This window comes from Sus scrofa, chromosome 15, assembly GCF_000003025.6.
Source record: "Sus scrofa isolate TJ Tabasco breed Duroc chromosome 15, Sscrofa11.1, whole genome shotgun sequence".
Taxonomy (NCBI): Eukaryota; Metazoa; Chordata; class Mammalia; order Artiodactyla; family Suidae; genus Sus; species Sus scrofa.
The window spans coordinates 21966643-21985091 of record NC_010457.5 but is presented as its reverse complement, the minus strand read 5'-3'; the positions used below and the strand labels follow the sequence as shown (position 1 = coordinate 21985091).

The 18449-nt window shown below is 34.3% G+C and overlaps 1 protein-coding gene across 1 annotated transcript in view; it reads right to left on the bottom strand.

Moving 5' to 3' along the window:
* The window catches only part of DPP10 (dipeptidyl peptidase like 10), a 646290-nt gene that overhangs the window by 26898 nt on the left and 600943 nt on the right, over positions 1-18449 (bottom strand). Inside the window, 2 exon segments of the mRNA XM_021075451.1 lie at positions 18144-18213; positions 18321-18419. Of these exon segments, the coding sequence (XP_020931110.1) occupies positions 18144-18213; positions 18321-18419 (169 nt within the window).

The following is an 18449-nucleotide window of genomic DNA, read 5'->3' as shown; positions in this document are numbered from 1 at the left end:
CTTTTAGTTATTAAGGCGAAAGAGATCAGAAATAAACCCCCGTATTTAGGCCAATTAATATTCAACGAACTATGCAAGAATATACAATTGAGAAAAGACAGTCTCTTCAACAAGTAGTGTTGGGCAAGGTTTACAGCTACATGTAAAACAATGAAATCAGAATATTCTTTCACACCATATATAAAAATAAACCTGAAATTGCTTAAAGATCTAAATATAAAACATGACACTATAAAACTTATAGAAGAGAACATAAGCAGAACATTACTGACATAAATCATAGCAATATTTTCTTAGGTTATTCTCCTAAGGCAAAAGAAATAAAAGCAAAAATAAACAAATGGGACCTAATCAAACTTAAAAGCTTTTGCAAAGAAAACCTTTAACAAAATGAAAAGACAACCTACTGAATGGGAGAAAATATTTGCAAACAATGCACCTGACAAGAGGTTAAATAAAAAAACAGGACATACAATTCAATATAAAAAAAAATTAAAAAACCAAACGACCTAATCAGAAATACGGGTAGAAGACCTAACTAGACATTTTTCCAAGAAAGACATACAGCTGGCTAACAGGCCACATGAAAAGATGCTCAACATCACTAATAGAGAAACACAAATCAAAACCATAATGAGGTATCACCTCACATCAGTCAGAATGTCTATCATTAAAAACTTAAAAAATAATAAATTCTGGAGAGAGGGTAGAAAAAAGGGAACCCTCCTATACTGTTGGTGGGAATATAAACTGGTGCAACCATTATGGAAAACAGTATGGACGTTCTTTAAAAAACTAAAAATTGAACTACCATATGATTCAGCAATTCCACTCCTGGGCATATATCTGGAAAATTCAAAACCTCTATTCAAAAGGATATATGCACCCCAATTTTCATTGCAGCCCTATTTACGATAACCAAGACATGGACGCAGCCCAAATGTCCATCAATGGTCAATTGGCTTATGGTGTGGCATGTATGTACAATGTAATACATACATGCCACATAGAATGACATATTTCTATTTGCAGCAATATAGATGGACCTAGAAAGTATTATGCTTAGAGAAATGTCAGATAGAGACAATATTACATACGATATCACTTAGTATTTGGGATCTAAAAAATAATACAAATAAATCTATATACAAAACAGAAACAGACTCAGAGAAATAGAAGGCAAACTTAAAATTACCAGAGGAGGGGGAGGCAGAGGAGGACAAATTAAAAGTATGGGATTAATACACACAAACTACTATGTATAAAAATACAAGCAACAAGGATTAACTCTATAGCACAGAGAATTATACCCAATATCTCATAATAACTTACAATGATAATCTTCAAAAAACTCAAATCACTATGCTGTGCACCTGACACTAATGCAATATTTTAAATCTTTTATAGTTCAATAAAAAGAAGAAAGAAAATATAGTATAAACTAAGGCACTTTTCAAACATATGATTAATAAATGACTGCAAATTTTCAAAGCAATCAGTTCCTTATTCGTGCTTGCAATACCCAGGAAAAACTACAATTTCAGTCCTTAGCTCTGTTTCCTAAATTGCTATTTTTAATTTCAACTTGCTTTATCTGTTTTAAATGTTAGAACACAAAATGTTATCAATCCATTATAAGCCAATAATTTTAACCCATAGCTCTGTCTAGTTGGGTGTGTTCTTTCTTTTTTTAGAGCATAATATAGGCATACCCATTTCAAAATGATTCATAAAAGAACATAGATTATGATGCTAAGCATTGCCAGTATAAGGAACAAGCCAGATAACTGCAGGAGCAAGGGGTGATTTTGCATAATGTTGATTAGAAAATACTGGATTTTTTTTTACAAATAAAAGTAAGAAAATATTATTTATTTGTTGAAGTAGGAATAGCAAGCTATGTGGCAGTAGTGATGACTATAAGGAATGTACTATAGGCCAAATCACCTGCTATATAAATGGGTACTGCAATGTGTATGTATATTGGCTGTGCAGAATTAATGAGCTCCAATTCACTTGGTTCCTGTTTTTTTCTCTGAGTATCTGCCTTTTTTTTTTTTTTTTTTCCCTACACTGTTTTTGCTCTGCTCTCTGTCTCAGAAATCTCTAGGGACTCATAAAGAACAGTGTTTCAAGGTTGAGAATAGGGATATATAATTTTGCTGAAAGTTGTATGAAAAGAACAAATCCATGTGTTTTAAGCAGTGAAAAGGTCACAGCAATATGAAAAGTATCCATTTCCTAACACAGGCAGCAAAATCAAATTCAGACTAAACTTTTCTTAGACGTTAAAGGTCTTCGAGGGCAGAGTTCCCATCTGTGGGTGAAGAGTACAAGATATGAGCAAATAATAAAAAAGAAAAAAAGCTGAGCAAAACACAGAGTATTCAATAGATCTTTAAAATAACAAAACAAGCCACTTCATGACATAACCAAACATCATCTATATCTAAAACTGAACTCAAGTGATGAGATTTGTTTATATTACATGTTTGGTCAACTTCTTAAATTCCTGAAAAGAGGGCTGATTTTATGTTCAGAAAACATAGGTTTTGGTCCTGACTTTGTTACTAATATGCTGAGTTACCCTTGGCAATTTTTATCTTCATTATTTTCATTATAGAATACTGTGTTGTAAATATTTAAGATTATGGAGTTTATTTTTAAAAGTATTTTCCTTACCACGACAATTTTGGCTAGAATATATGGAAGGAAAATATTTACCAGTAAAAGCACTTGCCATGAGTGATCTACTGAATGGCAGAATTTTTTTTTCCCCTACAAGGCAGAACTTCAAAGATGCTATACTGACAGCTGTGTATCTGTCTCAATTGGGTTTTGAAAGGAGGGGACAGAGAAAATTGCTAGGAGTCACCATGGGTCTTTGCTTTTTCTAGGCCTAGAATAGATCAACTTCAGCTGCATTAAGTGCTAGATAAGAGCTGGAATTGTTGAGAGCTGCGCTGCAATTTTATTTTAGATCTATTAAACCAAAAGACCGTGAAAAGAAGGATGAAGAACAGAGTGTAAAGCAAGATAAGGGAAAGGAAACTAATCCTGCAGAGAGCCACAACACAGTAAATTCTCAAAGAAAATGAATTGTCAATGCTTTTGATTTTATTCTTTAGAACTCATTTCGCAATAGAACATGAGTTTGACAGAAGAGTAGAGTTAAATAGTATTTGTCTTGTCTTAATATGAAATATAAATAATGATGATTTAATTGCAACATAAGTACATCTAAAAGCTAATGAAGTCTGTCCTGTTTCAGCAATTATACATACATATCCAGATACATACATTGGCTAAGGGGTTCTAGGCCAATTTCTTCTATTTCTCCTTTTATTTCCCATAGATTTCCTCTCATAGGATTGTCCTACATACAGATTGGTGTAATGAGTTCTCTCATATATCCTATGAGAAATATGTTATTTTTTTTTCCTGTCAGATAACCGTTCCTTATCCACATCCTCATCCTCTTTACTATCTCTGTATGTGTAAGTTTCTTCTTCCACTTCCACAGGTAATATATTTCCTCAGGTACCACTAAAACAGAGAATGCTATCCTGATATACTGATTATAGAATTTGTGACATAAACATTAGGTCTTTTTCAGTTTTGAGGCATTATTTTTTCAATGTTTTCTTTATATTCAAGAAACTACTCAGAAAATGAATTTACTTTTTTTTCTTGATCAGAATTTGGATGTCCTAATTTGGGAGGACATTTTGCATTAATAGAACTGCATATTTTTTCATCCCTACCCCACTTGTCTTTTCATTTCTCTTTCTATTTTTAATGGAATGTCTTCCCTACAACCCAAATGTCCCTCGACAGATGATTGGATTAGGAAGATGTGGTCTATATACACAATGGAATACTATTCAGCCATAAAAAAGAATAAAATAATGCCATTTGCAGCAACATAGATGGAACCAGGGACTCTCATACTAAGTGAAGTAAGACAGGAAGAGAAAGACAAATATCATATGATATCACTTATATCTGGAATCTAATATACAGCACAAAGGAACCTTTCCACAGAAAAGAAAATCATGGACTTGGAGAACAGACTTGTGGTTGCCAGGGGGGATGGGGAGGGAGTGGGATGGACTGGGAGTCTGGGGTTAATAGATGCAGATTGTTGCTTTAGAATGGATGGGCAATGAGATCCTTCTGTATAGCTCTGGGAACTATGTCTAATCCCTTCTGATGAATCTATACATGTATGTATAACCAGGTCAACATGCTGTACAGTAGAAAATTGACAGAAAAATAAAAAGAATGTCCTTCCTTATATCAGGATAAATTTCTGTCTGCTAAAGGCATCCTTCCTTGTCTGGAAAGAAAATCAATCGTATTCTGCTCTTTGATTTCTCTTAAATAGAAGCTAGAGTTTATCTCCTTAGCATGATAGGAAAACTTCATAACAGCTATCACCAGAACAATGAAAAAAACAAAGGCCGAATTCAGTTTTTAAATGAAGTTATTTATATTGGTATAGGAAGCTAAAGAATGAGGAGCTTATCAGAATACAGGTTGAAATGCTGGACAGCATGGATATTAATGAGCCAACTCTAAAACCCCCAAATGGACTATTACTATTATCCATACAAAATCAGCCTCGGGATAAATATCTAGACAATACACAAAAATATCAGAAGAGAACCAATAGAAAAGGGCCTCAGGGATGCCTTGCAGACAGAATTGTACAATAAAATGGGCAGAAGTTCCAATCTCCTAACAGTCTCTACCATAGAAGTCTTACTACATTAATTCTTATTCGTTGGCCAATTTCCATTTGGGATAACTTCTAACAGAGGGATTGTGGAGGTTGAAAGAGAAAGGGGCTTGGTGATCTTTATTTTCAGCCACTCGAAATGGCTATATCACCACTGAGCCAGAAAGCATTTCATCCACTCCCTTGCCTTTTGAGAGAGAGGGTCACACCTAAATCACTCACCATCAAAAGAAAGGTGAGTACCTTGTATAAACAGATCAAGAACAAGAAACTCTACCTCATTCTTTACGTGTGCAAATGTCATGTATATCTCTTATACCAAAGGACTGCTTGGAGTTCCCCTCGTGTCTCAGTTGTTAATGAATCCGAATAGGAACCATGGGGTTGCAGGTTCTATCCCTGGCCTTGCTCAGTGGGTTAAGGATCTGGCATTGCCATGAGCTGTAGTGTAGGTTGCAGATGTGGCTGGGATCCCACGTTGCTGTGGCTCTGGTGTAGGCCGGCAGCAACAGCTCTGATTGGACCCCTAGCCTGGGAACCTCCATGTGCCCTGGGTGCAGCCTGAAAAAGACAGAAAGACAAAAAAAAAAAAGAAGGACTGCTTTAAGGGAAAATGTTCTATACACTGGTTAAGGTACATGGGCATATATTCTAAAAGAAAACAGAACCAAGTATGTGAACCTTAAAAAAAGAAGCATGTGGAGTTCCTGTCGTGGCTCAGTTGCAGAGGTGGCCAGGATCTGGAGTTGCTGTGTTTCTGGCAGTAGGCTGGCAACTACAGCTCCGTTTCTACCCCTAGCTTGGGAACTTCTGTATGCAATGAGTGCGGCCCTAAAAAGATAAAAAAAAAAAAAAAAAAAAAAAAAAAAAGCTTGTGAGGATCTTCACAATAATCTCACTTTTTTTTTTCATTTTCTAAAGCAGCATACAATTCAGAAGCAGAATGTCGTGAGTAACTCTGAGGCATGCCATACACAGGATATATATTAGGGATTAAAACAGATTTAGAATACAGAGACAGATGCTAATTCTATACAAACGTCGAACCTGAAGCATTTTATCCTGAACACGGCATCATTTATCTTCAATAGTACACGGCGGCTGTATAATCAATGTTTTTTTTTTTTCCTAACTAGAATCCTTTAGGTCGATTCTAGAAGTCCATTTATCAACTGAAAAATGTGGCTCTATAAACACAGGTAATTTTAATTTTTGCTTAATTGTTGTGTCAGTTAAATAGAAATAATAATAATTGTAGTGCTAACTATGGATAAGTATTATTAGCAGAACTACTTTACAGTTTAGTAAACTGAGACACAGAGAGGAAAACAACTGTACACCATAGAGGGATACATAACTCAGCTCCTTGAGAGAACACAATTATAAGAGTTGATCTCAGCAAAACAGTTGTTTAATAGCTTTAAGATAAGAAATTACTTTCTCAAGAAATGGAAAGATAGTCCATACTCCTGGGTTGGAAAAATTAATATTGTAAAAATGGTTATACTACTCAAAGCTATCTACAGATTCAATGAAATCCCTATCAAATTACCCATGACATTTTTCACAGAACTAGAACAAACAATCCAATAATTTATGTGGAAGCACAAAACACCCAGAATTGCCAAAGCAATTCTGAGAAATAAAAACCAAGCAGGAGGCATAACTCTCCCAGACTTCAGGCAATATGACAAAGCCACAGTCATCAAGACAGTGTGGTACTGGTACCAAAACAGACAGACAGACCAATGGAACAGAAGAGAGAACCCAGAAATAATCCCAGACACCTACAGTCAATTAATCTTTGACAAAGGAGGGAAGAACATAAAATGAGAAAAAGACAGTCTTTTCATCAAGTATTGCTGTGAAACCTGGACAGCTAGATGCAAATCAATGAAAGTAGAACATACCCCCACACCATGCATGAAAATAAACTTGAAGTGGCTTAAAGACTTAAATATAAGAAAAGACACCATCAAACTCCTGGAAGAGAACATAGGCAAAACATTCCCTGACATCAACCTTACACGTATTTTCTCAGGTCAGTCTCCCAAAGCAGCAGAAATAAAAGCAAAAATAAATCAATGGGCGTTCCCGTCATGGCACAGTGGTTAACGAATCTGACTAGGAACCATGAGGTTGTGGGTTCGATCCCTGGCCTTGCTCAGTGGGTTAAGATCCGGCGTTGCTGTGAGCTGTGGTGTAATTATCAGATGCGATTCAGATCCTGCATTGCTGTGGCTCTGGTGTAGTCTGGTGGCTATAGCTCTGATTAGACCCCTAGCCTGGGAACCTCCATATGCCGCAGGAAGTGGCCCTAGAAAAGGCAAAAAAGACAAAATAAATAAATAAACTAATGGGACCTAATCAAATTGACAAGCTTTTGCACAGCAAAGGAAATCATAAAAAAAAACCCAAAAAGACAAGAATTGGAGAAAATGGTTTCAAATGACGCAACTGACAAGGGCTTAATCTCTAGAATATAAAAACAACTTATACAATTTAACAGTAAAAAACTCAATAACCCAACTGAAAAATGGGCAAAAGACCTGAATAGGCATTTTTCTAAGGAAAGTGTACAGATGGCCAACAGGCACATGAAAAAATGCTCAACATCACTGATTATTAGAGAAATGCTAATCAGAAATACCATGAGATACCACCTCACTCCAGTCAGAATGGCCATCATTAATAAGTCCACAAATAACAAATGCTGGAGGGGTATGGAGAAAAGGGAACCCTCCGGCACTGTTGGTGGGAATGTGAGCTGGTACAACCACTATGGAGAACAGTATGGAGGTACCTTAGAAATCTATACATAGAACTACCATATGACCCAGCAATCCCACTCTTGGGCATATATCCAGACAAAACTTTCCTTAAAAAATGACACATGCACCTGTATGTTCATTGCAGCACTATCCACAATAGCCGAGACATGGAAACACTCAGATGTCCATCAACAGATGATTGGATTCGGAAGATGTGGTATATATACACAATGGTATACTACTCAGTCACAGAAAACAATGAAATGCCATTTGTAGCAACATGGATGGAACTGGAGACTCTCATCCTGAGTGAAGTAAGTCATAAAGAGAAAGACAAATACCATATGATATCACTTATATCTGAAATCTAATATACAGCATAAATGAACCTTTCCACAGAAAAGAAAATCATGGACTTGGAGAATAGAGTTGCAGTTGCTAAAGGGGGAAGGGGAGGCAGTGGGGTAGATGGGAAGCTTGGGGTCTATAGATGCAAACTATTGCCTGTGGAATGGTTAGCAGTGAGATCCTGCTGTGTAGCACTGGGAACCATGTCTAGTCACTTATGATGGAGCATGATAATGTGAGAAAATAGAATGTGTACATGTATGTGTAACTGGGTCACCACACTGTACAGCAGAAAAAAAATGTATTGGGGAAATAACAATTAAAAAAAAAAGGAAAGAAAAAAAAGAAATTACTTCCTTGAAGAAAGAAAATTAGAATTTTTAGCCAGAAGAGCATTTAAGTTTTGAAAGTCTCTTTAATTTTTTTCACTAAGTTCTATCTCTGAGTCTTTTTCTGCTTTTTCTGAATTTATACCACCTCTTTAGAATGTCTTTATCCTTAGAAGTTTTTAAGGAAAAGTAATAAAAGCCTGAAAATGTATTTTTTTACAAAATTTTCACCTTTTAATAGATAAGGTCTTATACATTAGGAAATGTCCTAATATATACACACACACACACACACACACACATAATATACATTATATATACATATATAATGTATATTATACATATATACAATACAACTTTTTACACTTTGATTTTCAAGGATTCAGTGTGTTCTGTTCAACATGTGTTCATTTGATGTGATATAATTTGTAGGTGATAAATTAAGAGGGAACTGATATGTTACCAATGTCACTCTAGTTCCTGCAGTTTTCCCCAAGACATTAATACTTGTACTGTCAGGAACACACCTGCTCTCGATTGAAGAGAAAGTCTTTCAGACATAAGGCTTTGAAACTCAGCAGAAGGCATGTTATTAGGGCAAGTTGTGGCTGGTCTGATAGCTTTGGAATCAGGCTTTGGTGACAACTCAGAGTTCTGCTTGTAAAGGCTGCAAAGACCTGGATCAGAGTAAACAGTGAACTAATGATGAAGGCTATTCTCACATCAGGTTTGTAATTTTGATAAAAATGCTTTAATAAAAATGTTGTAGAAAGAATGCCCTCAAGAAGGAAGCACAAATGCCCATTTCAAGGCTGAAAGAACTGACTAGTACCAGATAAAAATGTTAAGACGTAAACTTGCTAGTACTTTAATAGGAATAGCATTGTTTAAATTGTGCTTTGGCTTAAAAAGTTTAATATTCTTGAGCTCCTTTCCTAGTCTCATTTCTTCTATATAACCTGTAATTTTTAGTGTGTGATTTTGCACCATACTTTTTTCCTCAGGAACACATGCATGATGTTATAAGAGAAATGCCTATACTTCTGGCATAGCTTCCTATTGTCTTTGATATCCCTTAATGTTTCTTTATTTTACCTATATGCTACATGGTCTTATATGATTCATTATATTTTAATATATAAGGCAAAAGAGAAAAAGAGGTAAGGAATCCTGGAATAGCATAAAGTCATCAATGAACTTGAGAACTATTCTCTTTTATCACAGACTTCAGAAAAAATCATTAAAATGGAAAAAAAGAATGATTTAAATATAGTTGTCCTCTTATATTTATGACTTAATATGCGACTATCCAAATATTAAAAAAACAGAGTAAATTAGGACATACTTCTCTTGAAAAGTATTCAGAAGCCTATTTTAAAATATAGAATATACTTGTATGTTTTAAATAGGTAATCAATTAATATCATTCATGTGACACCATACCATACCATTCATGTCATACCTATGAAGTCACTACTCTGAGACCTGTATTAAGAGAGGAAAAGACCATGATGGAAGATAATATGAGAAAAAGAAATGAATATATATGTATGTATATATGTATGACTGGGTCACTTTTCTGTACAGCAGAAATTGACACAACACTGTAAATCAACTATACTCTAATGATTTTTTTAAAAGAGGAATGAGCTAAAATAGTATATATAATATGTGCACACAAATACCGATTTTAAAAGAATAGTCAAAGAATATTACGCATTACATAAAAATTTATTATAAATGTAGGAAATTTTTTCCCTGTGACATTTTTCTCAATATATCAACTTTGGGTGCATACAGGTTTAAATAGTACTAAGAAGTTAATGCTTAGATTAAGATGCATTATCTACAGATTATGAGAGAACAAGGTCTAATCTGCTCAAGAATAATATAAAAAGCAATTATCAGCTCCCACCCCCCTTACATTACCAAGATTAAATGCCATTGTTTTTTCTATATTTTTCCTGTGTATTATAGAGTACATTTTCCATTCATGTAAATAGTGGAAATTCAGAAATTTAAACTTTAAGCCTTGACTCTCTTACATGGCCAAGCAATAATATTTACTCTTTGAGTGTCTTGTCCATATACATTTAGTAAATGTATTATTAGTTTTGGTTTGTTTGGCCACTCCCACTGAACATGGAAGTTCCTGGGCTAGGATGGAACCCACACCACAGTTGTGACCTGCACTACAGCTGCCACAATGCCAGATCCTTAACCCTCTACATCTCAAGGGAACTTTCAATAAATTTATTTCTATAAAAAACTGAGAGTGAAATGAGTATGTATTTGGCATAAACAAGTAGGTAATCAAATAATGTTATAGAAGCTTCAGAATATGTATGTCTTTACTCCTGGGAAACAAAACAAACTTACTCTTGACAATCTGACATGCTCAAAAGGCTATGAATCCACAGAATAAATGAGGAGTAAAGACTTCCTACAAAATGAACCCTTTGATTAGAATTTGGAACTTTATGAAATTATCTGGGCTGAGAATTTGATCTTTCATGTGGACTCCCTAGGAATTTACTCATGATTTTATAATCATTATTTTACATCAAAGCATTAACAAGGTGGAAAATATTACATTCTAGAGATTATCATGAACTGCTAAGTGGAAAGAACAAAAGGTCATATGAAATTAGCTTTAGAGAAGTCTACTGATTTTGGACAGAATTTTTGATAATTTTCTAATAAAAATGTCATGCAATGGACTATGTAAATAGAATATCGTGTAATAGAAAGAGCAGAGCTTTATAATCTGGAAAATAAATTTAAAAAAAACCTTGAGTTCAAACACTAATTCTGTTCTGCTCATGATCTTGGAGATAATATACATGCAATATTCATAGTTTCCTTGTGTTAAAACTTGTGTTAAAATGAGGACAATGATATTTATCTTGCTTGGTCTCTATAAAGATTAAAGACAGTATGTATACATCCTTAGCATGATGCTCCTATTCAATAAATGCTCAATAAATGGTAGCTATTATTAAGTTCTATTATTTTAGGAAGATAAGCTCAATGATCAAATGTAAAAGGAAAACAATAAAAAGAGCCTGAAAATCAATCAAATTTAGCTTTATCCAGAAAGATTGTAAGAGAAATGAGAAACTCACTTCATATTTTACTGAAAGGGAAACTAAACTGCTGCAAAATTAACTCAGTCAAAAGGCTAATTTTAACATGTTATGAACTCTCAGATCATTTATTTCTCTCTCTTTCTCTACTTTGACTTCATTTATTCCTAATGGCTAACTCAGTATTGATTGATTTCTTTATTCACTCATATATTAATTAATTCATCCATTCTATCAATATTTAATGAACACAAATAATGCTTCAGTCACTGCTTAGAGCCAAAAAGTACAAAAGGAGATGTTAACAACATTGAGTTTACAGTTTAATAGAAGAGGCAGCAAAGCAAATGTAATCTGCTGTGGTTACACGTTAAAACCTAAGTGTGCATCAAATTATGTAAAAATATATCTTGAAGTGTTATAACTTTTCGAGTTGGAAAAGGAAACTAAAGGAACTAGAAGGCTGTAGAAAAAGACACAGAGGAATTATTGGGATGCTGATATTTCCCAGAACAATACAGTTTTTTTGTTTTGTTTTTTAAAATATCTAGAACACTGAGTTTCTCTTTAGGTGTTGGGAGGAGTCAGATGAAGAGAGAGAGATAAGTGGGAAACAGATGAAGACTTGTATGCTGTGCTAGGGAATGTGAAATTTTAATCAGTTGGTGAATTAATAATGAGAGGATTTTTCCCAGGACAGTCATATTTTCAGATACAGATTTACCAAGTTCACTCTAGTGGCAGAGTGAAAAAGCAACTAAAAGAGAGATGATATAGTGATAAACTACAGAACAGGAAGTATAGGTAGAGGGCAGGGTGGTAGATTAGAATTGACTAGCCCAGTTACACTCTTGAAGAAGAGTCTAGGCTCTTGGGTTCAAAGGTCAAGGCAAGAAACCATGGTTTCAAGAGCATTTTATTCAACATTTTAAACAATGTATTTGTTGAAAGGAAAATGTGGGAATGAAAAAAGTAGTGATGTTATCTGGACTGCTGGAGAGGAGTTGCTGGAAAATTTTTCTCACTACAAATATATCAATTAATTATGTTCTACTTTTTAAATAGAATAACTATTCAAGAAAGATATGACAATCTTACTTCCATCAATATGACCAAGTTGTAGGACTATGATTTGCACAACATTGATTAAATGATAAAAATATCTAGATAAAAATAAATAATGCTCTCCAGTTAAAGTGGCTGAGTGGAAACTGTTCATGATTCATGAAACCATGTTGATCTGGTTTCTCCACATCATCCATCTATTCACTCAACACATATGTGTGGAGCAATTCAGTAAAAACTAGTTGTTGTGAGGAATGCACAAATAAGTAAGGTGTTTAATATATATAATGTGTAAAATAAAATTTAAACATTTCTATTTTTTTCAGATGCCAAAACATTTCATAAGCCATTCTATAAATTATTTCTCTAAATACTTGCTTCTAGACTGCAGACTTTCCTTCAGAACCACTGGTGCAAAAATCTAGTGGGAGTCAGAAATTCCCTAAATAGTATAGGAAAACATCCTCACAAAACTAAGACAAAGTTGGAAAAGTAATGATATAATCAGTGTGGTTCAAAACATATGGAACACCTTTGGACATAAGGCTGTAGCTGAAGGAGGAGGCATAGATTTGAGATTGTTACAGGGTATAGATGGGCTGATAAGGAGGTTGAAAGAAAGCTTTGGGGAAAATCAGTCACTGCCTCTCTGAGGTACAGCTTTATCAAGTGTGGCATGGATAAGTTCAACATGAAAGAGTAGAAAATGGAAAGACATGATGATTCCTTGGTACCAAATGAAACTCCTCACCTAGATATGCTTGTCTTACTGGACACAAAGGAAAAAACAAAGAAAAAAAACTTTCATTTTTAATAACAGGACATCTGCCTGGATTACTTCCTACCAGGGTCTAGGCCTTTAGATTCCTATTTATTTATCAAGTGAACATGTCTAATTATAGGCTATCACTCTCATAATCTTCAATCTTGAAAAATTAAAAGAATTACAGATTAGTCAGTACATTTACATAAGCTTCCTCTATGTGTGCTAGGCGTTGTGGAGATGTACTTAACAAATCTGAAAAAGATTACAGATTTCAAGATGCTTGTAATATTTTTGTCACCTCACAGCCATTAGCACTGCTTCTTGAACATAAAAGCAACATGGTAAATGTGTATTGTACTAAATTGCACAATCAGGATTAGAAAATAAGAATAATGTAAGAAACAATAATCTAATGCTGAAACGGATATAGATGGCTATCATATATAGACTATATACGAGATGGATATAGAATCTGTATAAACAAGAATACAGACTACTGGGTTCTTAAGTACTCCCTAAAATGTTAAAAAAAAATACTACTGAAGAAAGACAATCAGGCATCTGGAAGGACAATAGGAGCAGGAAAGAAAAAGGTAGTCATGAACCCACAGAGGCTACTATAAATCTTGGCCACTGAGACTCATTTGTAGTGGCAACACTTCTTAGATTTTCTATTATGGTAAAAATCCTGTTGCCATTGATTCACTTATACTTTCAATATCATGAAATTAGGTTTGAGTTTCAGAAAGTATGGCCCCAGACAGGTCCTCAAAGAACCATTACTTTTGAGGTTCCATAATGAAGATTTAGCAGAAAGAGGATTCCAAATGGCCAGAGGCTACTTTCTTCAAAGCCAATCTTCTTTCAGCTACTCATACTTTCATTATAGAATTTTCTGGATATAAACCTATTTCTATAGATGAAGAAATAACTCACAGTCTGTCAGGTACTAGATGCACAGAATAACAATAAAGTAGTGACACCAAAATCATGAAATCATCTCTTAGGCTCATTTAAATAATAGTTACTTTATTATTCTTCACTGTCAAATGGCCCATTTAAAGAAAAACAGTAAATTATTATTATTTTCTTTTTTAAAGAGGGGAGTCCACTTATCACTAAACACAGGATTTAATCTTGAGAAAAAAATGCCATTAAATGATAAATGATCTAAGAAAACACTTTACTTAAGCCCTTTTGATCTATATAGGTTTCCAAGCATAAATATTTTAAGGATGATCATGTAGCTTAAAGCAATAGATCATTTTATAAATATAAAATTTAAAAAAATCCTCAGTTTGGCATTGTAAGTCATATTCTATAAAATTTTGAGAATTTACCCCTGAAAACTAAAGAGTCTGGATAAAGTAAACTAATATTTAGTGTAATCAGCAAATGAAAATGAATGAAAAGTAATGAGTTAATACTCACCTTCATTTTTCTCTTCATAAACAGAAAAAGTAGCAAAGTATATCCTATGGGCTTAATTACATTATTTTTCTGCCTTAGTAATGTCTATTAAATAATTTTATGGATGCTAAAGTACATTATTATGTGTTTATATTGATAATTTTTAGTATTGAAATTACTATTACTACTAATAAAAAACTATGGTTATAGTTGCAATTTATTAAACACTAAGTGCAAATGTTTATACTCTTCCAGACACTATGGTGACAGGTTTATATAGATTTTTCTTTGTTATTGTCTTCAATTTATTTATAAGTAAACTGAAGCTTAGAAAAATCAAGGAATGTACAGGTAAATCTTTGAAATGATATTTAAACACAGGCCTACCTGACTCCTAAGCCTTTACTATCCTGTGTCTAAAAAAATCTTTGACTGCTGTTCCTTTATTTTGTTTTTGGTTTTTTTAGGGCTGCACCCACAGCATATGGAGGTTCCCAGGCTAGGGGTCAAATCAGAGCTACAGCTTCAGGCCTAGGCCACAACCACGGCAATGCAGGATCTGAGCTGCGTCTGTGACCTACACCATAGCTCACAGCAACACTGGATCCTTAACCCACTGAACAATGCTAGGGATAGAACCTGCGTCCTCATGGATGCTAGTCAGATTCATTTCCACTGAGCCAAGACAGGAACTCCATGTCTTTCCTTTTTTTTTTTTTTTTAGTATTTTTAGGGCCGAACCCATAGCTTATGGAGGTTCCCAGGCTAGGGGTCAAATTGGAACTGTAGCTGCTGGCTTACATCGCAGCCACAGCAATGCCAGATGAGTCTTGTCTGCAACAGCTTACAGCAAGGTCGGATCCTTAACCTGCTGATCAAGGCCAGGGATTGAACCTGCATCCTCATGGATGCTAGCCAGATTCGTTTCCACTGAGCCACCATGGGAACTTCGACTATTCCCTTCTAATAAGAAAATTGAGTCTTGTGCTTTTCCTTATATTCCTCTTATGAAATAAAAATCATTCAAACCAAAGCACATATCTGATGGCAGGATGAGACAGTTGGCTTCTCTGACTCAATGATACAGAGAGAATTTGAACTCTTGTCTACTTCCCCCAAAGAGTGACACACCCTGGAGACAGTAGATATGCAAGTGGGTGAAGGGTCTACACATATGTCTGCACATAAATCATGCTTCAAGAAAGGATGTCTATAGGGTTCCTTTCCCTAAGAAGCCTTATTTTTCAGTGAATGAAAAGGACAATCCCTTTTCCCAAGAGGAAATATGACCAAGGCTAAAGATGCAGTTGAAATTTTTTTTCCATTTTTTTTTTCATTTTAATGTCTTAGATATTTTACCTAACAAACCACATATATAGTTCAAATAAGAAATGAATACTCATCCACAAAAAAAGAATGAAATAATGCCACTTATAGTAATGTGGATGGACCTAGAGATTATCATACTAAGTGAAGTAAGTCAGACAGAAAATGATAAATACTACTTATATAAATATCACTTATATGGAATCTAAAAAAAAGGATACAAATGAACTTATTTATAAAGCAGAAATAGACTCACAGACATACAAAACAAATTTATGGTTACCAAAGGGGAAAGGAGGGAGGAAGGCTAAATTAGGAATTTGGAGTTAACACATACACATTACTATATGTAAAACAGATGAGAAACAAGTACCTACTCTGTAGCACCAGGAATTATAGGCAATATCTTTTAATAAACTGTAGTGGGAAAGAATTCGAGAAAGAATATGTATATATATATTCTTATATGTACATATTCTTATATATATTCATTATATATTGATATATACATATATACCCAACTTCTCTGTATGCCATAAACACTGTACATCAACTGTAATTTGATTGAAAAAAGGAAGAATTGAAGACAACTAAATGAAAGAGAAGATACAAGAGGAGTTAAGTTACAAAAAGAGTAAGAACCTTGTCAAGGAAGATAGCAAAAACTTTCAGGGCCTCTGGGCCATTAGAGACAAAGGAGAAAGGTCTAGACAGAAGAAACAAAGTTAGGTCAAGGTATTAGAGTTAGGAATAAATACTGGAGTAAGTGAAGATATTAAGCATTGTATTTTCTGTGATATTTTGCTTATTAAAATAAAATGACAAATTGCCTCTATTTCTTAAAAAAACTAAATCAATGCGGTCTATATAAAAAGAGTGAATTATAGTCATAATGAGTATAAGAATCGTATGTGTGAGGCACTTTATATGTTATTTCATTTAATCTAAAAAGCAGCCTCAAAACATAGGCTGTATTGTAATGCTCATTTTATATCTGGAAAAACCAAACCTTACAAGAAATTAAGTAACTTGTTCACGGACATACAGCTAGTAAACAATAAAACTGGAATTTGAAGCCAGGCAATTTGATTCCACAGACTGAATACTATTTTCCACCTTCAGTGGTCATGACAAGTAATGTTATTTTCATTTTTACTCTTCCTGCTAAAGCTCTGAATAATTGTAGACAATTTTAAGCACTCTCATAGCAATATGTTAGCTGGGTACTTAATAAGGAAAATAACTCTCAGGAATACAATTCTACATCAATATCAAGTTAGTTAATCCATAAATAGCAGAGGGCTTCTGTGCCCAATACTATAAGTCACAATATAGTCTCACAGAAAGTATGAAGGGAATCAATTCCAATTCCAGTTCCAAGTTGGAAAAACCTAAGTCAGGTTTTTCCTGAGGATGGGATCTGCTTCCTGATGGGCATAAATCCAGGAAGGAAAACTGATTTGAGAGATATAAATATAACTCAACTGTTTCCGCAGTGGAAAGAAGTGTTTCCTCATTGTTGCATCAAGAAATAAGGTAAGCCTTTCACATGTAAGCATGTGAAAATGTGGATGTACCCTAAAAACATGCTATATGAAATAAACAGTCACAAGAAGTGCAAATACCACGTAATTCACTTATATGAGGCATTTAAAAGAATCAAACTCATAGAAGCAGTGTGCAGGATGGATGGTCCTTGGACTTGGCAGAGTGCAGGTGCCAGGGGCTGGAGGGGAGAGGGAAATGGAGAGTTGCTATTCAGTGGGTATAAAGTTTCAGTCATGCAAGATGAATCCTAGAGATTGGTTGTACAGCATTGCACCTGTAGTTAACAACACTATTGGATACATAAAATCTTGTTCAGAGGGTAGATCTCATGTTAAGTGTTCTCACCACAATTTTAAAAAAAATGGCTTTTATAAATCTAGCATAACTCTGATATGACAAATATATCCCAAAGAAAGAAAATTATAGACCAATATCATTTATTAAGAAAAAAAAGGAGCACAGAACTTGAGTAAATGCTAAGAAAACATCCATAAACCAAACTATATGTGTGATTATTCCCAGTGGTAACACTAAGCTCAATTTGGAATGCAAGAAGTACAAACAATTATACATCCCTCCATATTATTTAGTGGTGGTATCCTTGAGGAACTCATATAACTGACAGCTGTTCCAGTTAACTGCACACATAGGATTTCCTCTGTTGTTTTTTAATCAGAATACTGTCATGTGAGATATAAGAAAAATTATAAAATCTTTAGAGTCCTTTATTTCAAAAACAAATAAAATACTTACATTATCAACAGAAGAGCATACTGATTTCGGTCCGTAAAATCTTTGGGAAAGGACAACTGTAAAGGAAGTTCTTTTAAAGAAAGAGCAAAATATTAAAGACGGAGAGTCATTTACAGGAAAAACAATAAGGTGCAGAGAAAGTTGTTCTTTAATAAAACAGCATGCACCAAACTTTACCATAGTCGTCAATATGAAGCGTTTTAATTTCTGACTTTACTATCTTCTTCTTCAGGATAGTGTCTTTCAGCATAGAATTATTTTCCAATATAAAATATTCTATAAATCAAAAAGGGTAGTGTAAATAAC